The sequence below is a fragment of the Meriones unguiculatus genome, chromosome 2 (genome assembly GCF_030254825.1).
Source record: "Meriones unguiculatus strain TT.TT164.6M chromosome 2, Bangor_MerUng_6.1, whole genome shotgun sequence".
Taxonomy (NCBI): domain Eukaryota; kingdom Metazoa; phylum Chordata; class Mammalia; order Rodentia; family Muridae; genus Meriones; species Meriones unguiculatus.
This window is the reverse complement of record NC_083350.1, coordinates 91,670,679-91,680,661: the sequence shown is the minus strand read 5'-3', so window position 1 is coordinate 91,680,661 and position 9,983 is coordinate 91,670,679. Positions and strand designations below refer to the sequence as shown.

Genomic DNA, 9,983 nt, shown 5'->3' with positions numbered 1-9,983 from the left:
CTATCTCTGCCCAATGGCAAATGCCTTAAGGGGCTTTATGTTAAGCGCTTATGAGGACTTCACTTACCTCTTCCATAACCAGCTTGGGTGAAGCAACACGGATTGCAATTCCCATATCTGCCAGTTTGTCTAAGACATCTTGGAAATCTAAATTACGGCGTGATTTTGCTCGAGATAATGCACGACCCTAGAATGAGAAAGGAGCCAGGACAGGAGTTAACTTCAATTTATGAACTGTGAACTAAAACTTTGTTTGACTCCAGTAATTCTTTAGAAGCCTCCCATCTTGCTGTAGGAGTGCTGGGATTATAGATGTGAGGGTTCCACAGCTGGAACTCATTAGGGTCATAAGGCTTACATCACTGAATGATCTGCTTGCCTTATTTGTTCACATCTGAGCAAAGTCTAGCTATGTTGCTTACAATGCCCTGGCAGGCCCTGAGCTTGCATTTCTCCTGCATCAGTCTCCTTAGTAGCTAGGATTATGAGCACATAACATTGTATGAGAATTGATTTTTCTTCTTTTAGTTTATGCTAAAAACAACCAACAAAACAAAAAACTAACCTGAAAGGCCACTGAGATGGCAAGGTGGGTAAAAGTACTTGCTGCCAAAACTGACAACCTGAGTTTAATCTCTGAAACCATACCATGGGAAGAGAGACCCAACTGCCACAGAATTGTCCTGACCTCCATATGCATGCTATGTCATATCATACCCCACCTCCTGCCCCCAACATGCCCACATACACCAAAGGAAAAAAGTATAAAAAGTTTAAAAACAAACAAAATGATCTGGGCTGCAGGGACAGTTCAGAAGATAAAGTGCTTGCTGGACAATCATGAAAGCTTGAGTTTGGCTCTCACATAAAAGCTAGGAATGGCTACACAAGCCTATTAGATCAGCACTGGGGAGGCAGAGACAGGAGGATTCTAAAAGCTTGCTAGCCAGTCAGCCGATCAAACAGTGAGCCCCAGGTTCATCGAGAAACCCTGTCTCGCAAAATAGAGGAAGACAACCAATGTTGGACTCTGGAACACACACAAACACATACACAAAGAAAAATGTGGGATTGCATGCATGCACACACGTACATACACACCAACCTGTCTTTTCTAATTTATCCTTATTCTGTGTCCTTTATTAAGAAGCCTCATCACACCCGTTTTGGAAATAAATTTCTTTTCTGTATTTTCTTTCTTTTTTCTGAGACAGGGTTTCTCTGTGTAACACTGGCTGTCCTGGACCCTCTTTGTAAACCAGGCTGGTCTCAAACCCACAGAGACCCACCTGCCTCAGCCTCCCAAGTGCTGGGATTAAAGGCGTATGGCATCACTGCCTGGCTGGGAGTAAATGTCTACCTAAAGTATTTTATATTTAATGATTTTGTATGTATTTCAATATAAATGTTAATTTTTCATTATACATAGCTTTTTGTGATTTAAACGTTACTCTACCTTACCAATGACATTTTGAACTTGGTAATTGTCATGGGCAATTTTGATTCTTGTTTAGCAGCCTAGTGGCCACTACTGCTAGGTAATACCTTTCCTCAACCCAACCCCGAGCACTGATTATGCATCCAGATGCTGTCAATGCTTCCAGAGCCAGAGCTCACACTGCTGAGACTCGCTAGAACTAGGAGGGCAAATAGCTGGAAACGAGAAGGGATTAGAGGGGAAAAGAGAAGGTTGTGATATATTTATAAAGATCTGTTCTATGAGAAGGTAATCTAGATGGTTTTTATTTCCCCTTCCAACACTGGCTAAGAACTTTGATAGTTTAAAATAGGAGCTGGCAAACTGTAATTTGTTAGCAAACTACCTGTATGGTAAGTAAAATTTTTCTGAAACACAGCAGTAGCTATTTACATAGAACTATGGCTCCTCTTGCCCTATAATGGCTCAGCTAAAGGGTGGCAAGAAATTCTTCTTGTAACTCCCAAAGCCTAAAATACCTAAAGTGCCTGGCCCTCTACAGACAGTTCACTGATAGGTGGCTTAGAAGGCATGAGCCAACACACACACACAAAGAGACTCTGACTTGCAAAGAGCACCCCTAAATCTGGAGCGGACTGTCCAAGAGAAAGTAACAAATCAAGCAAATGAGTAGGTCCAGTGGGCTGTTGAAAGAGCAATGAGCTCAGTGTGGTATACCAGTTATACCACTTATAAGGCGGTGGCAATAAACTTAACTATATTGCTAACTGCTCAGTTAGGATGTTCTGGTCTTGCAGATGAGAACATCCCTGGTCCTATAGTTAGTTCACTAAACATTATATTATGGGGTATAATTTGCAAGAAGTAGTCATGACACACTCAAACCTCAATTTTGTTAAACTTAATCAGGTATTTACCTGTCAAAATGCAGAACAACTGCTAAAATGACTAAGCAAGTTTTCATTTTCCTTACCGCCCCATGACAGGTTGTTCCAAAGGTCTCAGTCATGCCTTGTTCAGTGCCAGTCAGAACATAACTACAGGTCCCCATGGTGCCACCAATAAGCACTGGTTGTCCAGTGAGCTGAGGGTACACAAAACCAAATGTTAAATTTTTATGCTTTTTATGCCTGAAATTTCTTCTTGTGTTGTAGAATTATAGAAGAAACCTAAACCTCTAAACTCAACGCTTTACAATAATATTAAGGCATTACTTTGGCTTTTGACTACTCAGGAAAGAAAGAGAAAGAAGTTATAAGGACCTGCAACAGACTGACTGTGGTACAGAAAACTCCCAAGTTGGAGGGAAGTAGTGTTAGGATTTTTATCCATGCAAGGCATCTGCCCTCTCTTGCCTTCTGTTTCCTCATCTGCAAAACCATAGGACTAACGGACAGAAACACTGCAGTTTCAACTTTGTCCTGCCTTCCACTAACTTCTAGGACATATTTAGCTCAGGGGGTTAAAACATAGCTAATGTTTCAGCATTCACTATGGGATGGGGAACTCACTGGTGCAGAGACTGGGAACCACTGCTGTCTTTGGTGACAGGATTTTTTTCTTTACATACTTGTTTTCCTGCTTAACTGAACCTGAACCTACAATTCTCTAGATTGTGACCTCACACATAAATGCAGGACTACATACTTGGTAATCAACAGCAATGAGGGGGTGGTGAGGAGGGAATGCACGGGTAGATCCCTTCCTGTGCACCAACAGCGTCCGTTCCTTTCCGTCTACCACATGCTGCTCCACTTTGGCGATATTGTGAGAAACATCATAAATCACATGCAGGTCCAGGTCATCAGGGGTTGTGTTGAAGACTTTGGCAAAAGCCTAGGGGAAAAACTTCCATTACAAGTAGTCAGTTCTACATCGTCAGAACATATTTTACTGCTTCCACCTAATGAATTCCTAAAGTGAGGGGGGATTTCAGATTTCTAAAACAGCAGTCACTAGTCTTTATAGACACTCTTTCCCCAAACTTTTTAACCACAGAGAATGGTTGGTCTTCCATTCTTGCTGAGGCTAAAGGCAAATTTGAGGGTCATTCTGGCTCTACTCTCCTGTCTCTAGACACCAAAACCTTAAAAACTCCCCTACCATCTAGAATACACATTTCTAATACCAAACATGCTTAGCTTCCTGATTAACCCAAGAGAGAAACTTCGTTTTACCTGACGGGTTAAGAAAGTCATAGAAGAGCGGTTAACCCAGGCATAGTTGCCAGCTGCAGCCATTCCCTTTAAATAGTCTTGTCCCTCTGGGGACGCAATCCGAGCACAAGCCAACTGCCGATCATTGACTATAATCTTGTCTCGCTTCATGGCCTTTTCCATAGCTACCAGTGCATCTGCAACAGAGCCGCAGGTCAAACAAGGTAGGTGTCTCTTAAAAGAACCAATCAGATTTACTGTAGAAAGGCAGTGAAATATATCCAAATTCAAAACAAAACCCCAAGTATGCTTCTGAGTTCATCTATTTGCTCAGACAAGATATATTTGGGGCTGGAAAGATGGCTCATCTAGTAAGAGCACTAGATGCTCTTACAGAAGACCTCGATTCAGTTCCCAGCACTCATGTGGCAGCTCACAACTGTCTGCTAACTCCAGTTCCAGGGGATGTGAACCCTCCTCTGGCCTCCCTGGGCACTGTTTGACACTGCACATACAGACAAGCAGGCACATAGACATACACATAAATAATGCCTTTAAGTTTTTATAAAAAGATACTTCTTGAGAATCTTCTGAGTATGGTGATATTAGCATGTGAGACATACAGAGAGCATTTGCCTCTAGAAACTTGAAATGGGATGTGTACGACAGCAACATGGCTTTAGTTTCTCCCTCCCAACATGTGAATGAATGAAAACAGCATTTTTTTTTTTAGTCATCATGGTTTTTAAATAATGTATTTATTTTTGGTCTTTAGAGACGGAGTTTTTCTGTGAAGCTTGGCTGTCCTGGACTCCCTTTGTAGACCAGGCTGGTCTTGAACTCAGCAATCTGCCAGTCTCTGCCTCCCTGAGTGCTGGGATCAACGGTGTGTGTCACGATGTCCAGCTAAATAGATTTTTTTTTTTTTTTTTTTTTTTTTTAAAGACAGAGTCTCACTTTGTAACCCATTCGTCTTTCAACTGACTACAATGTTCCGGGCACTTCGGACCTGTGATCCTCCTTCTGCTCAGTACTGTGTGGAACAACAGGCCTTAAACATAATGTTTGGTGCCTTCATATTAAATGTGGAGAATTTTTCAACACCAAAGCCACAGTCAATGCTTCATTTATCTGCTGGATTAAACTGAAGGGTCAGCCTGGCACAAATGAGTGAGTCTTACAGTATAAAATACAATGGCATGCTGGGCACGGTGACACACGCCTTAATCCCAGCACTCAGGAGGCAGAGGCAGAAGGATCTCTGTGAATTTGAGGCCAGTCTACAAATGAGTTCCAGCACAGCCAGGGCTGTTAAACAAAGAAACTCTGTCTCTGGGAGAAAAAACAAAAAAAACAAAACAAAAAAACTATTGCAACACTGAACTGTAACATGAAGTAAATGTTTGTAATTTCCACATGTGCAGTGCACTGCCTCACACATTTACTAATCCCTGTGAGTCATGCAGACACTTATTTCCCTGCTCCTTGCTTTGTTCTTGTTGCCTGTTTGCATGAATGTCCTCTATGTGTTAGTATTCCAATCCCAAGGCTGAGTATTGTCTATGAAGTTATCTCTGAGTATTCTTCAAAACACATTATATTTATGTTGCTTTTCTTACAATATTTTATCAACTCCTACTTTTTATCTTTGGTGGTGGTGAGGGGTTTAGGTGAGTGTTCATGTGGAGGCCAGAGGTCAACCTTGAGTTTTGTTCCTTGGTTGTCTTCTTTTTATTGAGACAGGGTCTTTTACTGGCCTAGAACTTGACCATCAGGCTAGGCTGGTTGGCCAGAGAGTTCCACACATTTGCTGTACTCCGCCTCCTCAACACTGACTACAAGTGTGCACCACCATACCTAGCATTTTTTTCTGTGGGGTGGAAGAACTGCACTTAGGTCACTGGGCTTGCTTTATACTTTCCCAACTTTCCAACCCCTTCTTTTTCTTGATGAGCATGATTTTTCCATCAGAGAGTGAGGTCAAGCACCTGCTTTAGAAATCAATCCACCAATTCCTAACCTTGCTGAGTACTGCAGGTTCACTAGTGAGCATCTACTTGAACTCCACAGTCCATGTACTATCAAGATGGCTAGCACTAACCCCCACAGTGAATACCGTGCTAAACAGAGCTAGCATTGTAAGTGCTTCCTAGTGCTAGAGTTACACACTTTGTATATGTTATTCTACTACCCTCCATGACATACCAGATGAAGTAATGATACCCATTTTTTTTCAGATGAGAAAGTTAAGGTTTGATGAAGTTATCAGTTTGTTTAGGGTCACAAGTGAAGAAAGCCACAAGTTAAAAACCCATGCAATGTATTTCTATGGCTTAATTAACTCTCTTGTTTTATTCGCCACAAAACACTCATTTAGTTCCAAGTAAAAAAATTAGATCTAGAATATACCTGTAGCTACTTGGTGGCCCAAGCCTCTGCTTCCACTGTGTATCATCACACACACCTGTCCCTTATGGTCGATGCCCATTTTCTTAGCAGCATACTCATTGAAAATCTCATCTACAACCTGGATTTCTGCATAGTGGTTGCCTGCTCCCAGGGTCCCCAGCTGTAAATGTAGGAATGTCTGATTAAACAGTTTCTATTCTAGTTAAAAGCAAACAAACATACATTTAAAAAGCACAGAGATAAAATCAAATCAACAAAATAACCATAAAAAGTAAATCTAAATCATGGCATACTTTGTAAACCTCATAATCATATGCCACTTCTCTCCTATACACTTGTAACTCAGAATCTTTTAAGAATATTTTCTGCATAAGCTTTCAGAAAAATCATTCAAGTCAACAGATCTGTGTTCTTTGATGTACTATTAAAAAAAAAAAATAAGGGGGGGGAGCCAAGATGGCGGCGCCGGGAGAGCACCGCATTTGAGAAGCAGGACAGCACTCGCCGTGCAGAGACCAGGAGACTGAACTCTGGGCCCTGAAACTACATCAATCGTGTTTCCCAGGTGAGGGGAGGCTCCCACGGTGTGGGAATCGGTCGGGTCCACTCACGGCTACCCAGCCAGACCCAGAAGAAATCCCGGGTAACGCGGGCTTTGTGTCTCCGGGCTGGAGCTGCAAGCGTCCGTGTCCCAATCACTTTCCCAGGCTGATCAGTGAGCACAAGGGTGCCTGAGGCTGGGAGTCCCCTTCCTGCCAAAGGGACCCCACTGGGAAGCAAAGTTGCCAGACTGATCACGGGTCACCCAGTCTATCCCCGGAAGGTTGCTAGGACAGCGGGTACCCACCGCCAACACAAATGAGCTCCTGCTGCCTGCTCAGCTCAGTGGTACAGACAAGCTGCGCGCCCCAGTACAACAGGGACTAGGAACCCCTGTCCAGAGAGGACCCCACAGGGAAGGAAGAAACCGTGCTGCTGGGGGTCACCTAGGGAAAGTCTAGCAGCCTGCAGATCGCAGACAGGTGAGTACGCCCAGCCATCACAGATCTGGGCCCAAACAGGGAGCACAGAGTGATCGGAAACTCAGCTTCCGCAGACTAGCAGGCGGGCGCACGCTCCACCAGCCCAGAGGCCTGCATTGTATCAAATACACCTTACAGGCAGAACTGTGCGCCCCAAGACAACAGAGCAGTACTCACCCGCCACAAATTACCTTCTGGGTTCTGGGGCACAGAGCCCCAACCTCAGACCTACAAAAGACCGGGAACCCTGAGATCAACCCCCCAGATACTGCTCCAAGGGGCAACCAGCTATCCCTAACAAAACCGACCAAACCACAGGACACACAGGTTACAGCAGTTGATCACTAAATTTACAGCAAGAAACCCAGAAGGAGGGCAACTGTCTCCAGGACTTCTCCCAGTGAGAGGAGAGCCCTCTTGACTAATCAGGACCACAGTTACTACCCAGGTCTCTATGCCTGAGGTGAGCTGTAGCAACTCCTGAAAAACACTGGACATCCAGTGACTATACCCAAAAAGCTGGAAAGGCTTCCTTCAGGAAAAACCATCTTCCTGCCAAAGGAATTCTCTCCACTACAAGAGTCCAGGAACAACCAGAAACTAAATTCAAACAACTAAGATAGCCCAATGGGTAGAGGACAGCGTAAAAGTCCAACCAACAAAAGCCAGAGCAATATGGCATCTCCAGAACCCAGTTATCCAGGGGCAAATAGCCCTAGACACCCCAGCATAAATGAAATTCAAGGAGATGACCTAACATCTATGCTCATGAAGAAGATAACAGAGGAAACAAATAAAATACGAAAAGAATTAGAGGAAGATAAAAACAAACAGATCATGGCTATCCGTAAAGAAATGGAGGAAATTAAAGACAAGGAGATTATGGCCATCCGTGAAGAAATACGGGAAGCTGCAGCCAAACAGTCTGTGGCCTTTAGAGAGGAAATGCTTAAATCACTGAATGAAATAAAAGAAACAGTGGATTGTTCAAACAAACAGCTGAAGGAATTGACGGAAAAACATGAAAATACAGTCAGACAGGGGAAGGAAACCAACAAAATAGCTCAAGACCTGAAGATAGAATTGGAAAAATAAAAAAAAAACACAAATGGAAGAAATTGTGGAGAGAAAGAACTTAGGGAAGAAAGCAGGAACTACAGAGGTTAGCATAACCAATAGGCTACAAGAAATGGAAGAAAGAATCTCAGGTGTGGAAGATACAATGGAAGAAATAGATGTATCTGTCAAAGAAAATGTTAAATCTAAAAAATTCCTGACACAGACCGTCCAAGAAATTCAAGACAACATAAAAAGACAAAACCTAAGAATAATAGGAATAGAGGAAAAAGAAGATTCCCTGCACCAAGGCCCAGAAAATATTTTCAACAAAATCATTGAAGAAAATTTCCCCAACTTAAAGGAGAGACCAATAAGAATACAAGAGGCAAAAAAAAAAAAAAAAAAAAAAAAAAAAAAAGAATACAAGAGGCCTATAGAACACCCAATAAATTAGACCAGAAAAGAAAATCCTCCCGCCACATAATGATCAAAACCGTAAGTATACAAAACAAAGAAAAAATACTAAAAGCTGCAAGAGAAAAAGGCCAAGTAACATATAATGGCAAACCCATTAGAATCACACCTGACTTTTCAACAGAGACTATGAAAGCCAGAAGGGCCTGGACTGATATCATGCAGACCCTAAGAGAACACAGATGTCAGCCCAGGCTACTATACCCAGCAAAACTCTCAGTCTTCATAGACGGAGAAAACAAGATATTCAATGACAAAAACAAATTTCAACAATACCTACACACAAATCCAGCATTACAGAAGACACTGGAAGGGAAAATACAACCCAAGAAAGCTAGCTACATTCAAGAAAACACTGAAAATAAATAACCCCACTACAGTAAAACAAAAAGCAACCAAGCACAAAACCGTATGACCACAGCCAACATCAAATTCAAAGAATCTAACAGCCACTGGTCATTAATCTCTCTCAATATCAATGGACTTAATTCTCCAATAAAAAGACACAGACTAACAGAATGGATGCGTAAACAAAACCCAGCAATCTGTTGTATACAAGAAACACACCTAAGTCACAAAGATAGACATTACCTGAGGGTAAAGGGATGGAAGACGGCTTTTCAAGCAAATGGACACAAGAAGCAAGCAGGAGTAGCCATTCTAATATCTGATAAAATAGTCTTTCAACCAAAATTAATCAAAAGAGATGGGGAAGGACACTTCATACTCATCAAGGGAAAATTCCACCAAGAAGACATCACAATCCTGAACATCTATGCCCCAAATACAAGGGTACCCACATTTGTGAAAGAAACATTGATAAAACTTAAACCACACATAGATCCCCACACACTAATAGTGGGAGACTTCAACACCCCACTCTCAACAAAGGACAGGTCAACTAAACAGAAATTAAACAAAGAAACAATATCTCTAACAGAGGTCATGAATCAAATGGACCTAACAGACATTTACAGAACCTTACACCCAAACACAAAAGAATTTACCTTCTTCTCAGCACCTCATGGAACCTTCTCCAAAATAGACCATATAGTTGGTCACAAAGCAAGCCTCAACAGATACAAGAAGATTGAAATAATCCATTGTATCCTGTCTGATCACCATGGAATAAAGCTGGACCTCAGTAACAACAAAAATAGCAAAAAGCCTACACATACATGGAAACTGAACAACTTGCTACTAAAAGACAGCTGGGTCAGGGAAGAAATAAAGAAAGAAATTAAAATCTTCCTAGAACTCAATGAAAACGAAGACACAACATACCCAAACTTGTGGGACACAATGAAAACAGTGCTAAGAGGAAAGTTCATAGCACTAAGTGCCTTCAAGAAGAAATTCGAGACAGCGCATTCAAGCAACTGAATGGCTCACTTAAAAACCCTAGGAAAAGAAGAATCAGACACA

At 42.1% G+C, this 9,983-nt stretch overlaps 1 protein-coding gene across 1 annotated transcript in view; it reads right to left on the bottom strand.

The window, feature by feature from the left end:
* The window catches only part of Rtcb (RNA 2',3'-cyclic phosphate and 5'-OH ligase), a 29,698-nt gene that overhangs the window by 4,130 nt on the left and 15,585 nt on the right, over window positions 1-9,983 (bottom strand). Inside the window, exons 7-11 of the mRNA XM_060377809.1 lie at window positions 6,004-6,163; window positions 3,616-3,791; window positions 3,086-3,274; window positions 2,412-2,522; window positions 68-187 (exon numbers count right to left, since the gene is read on the bottom strand). Coding sequence (XP_060233792.1) covers window positions 68-187; window positions 2,412-2,522; window positions 3,086-3,274; window positions 3,616-3,791; window positions 6,004-6,163 — 756 coding nt within the window. The remainder of the gene's footprint in view (window positions 1-67; window positions 188-2,411; window positions 2,523-3,085; window positions 3,275-3,615; window positions 3,792-6,003; window positions 6,164-9,983) is intronic.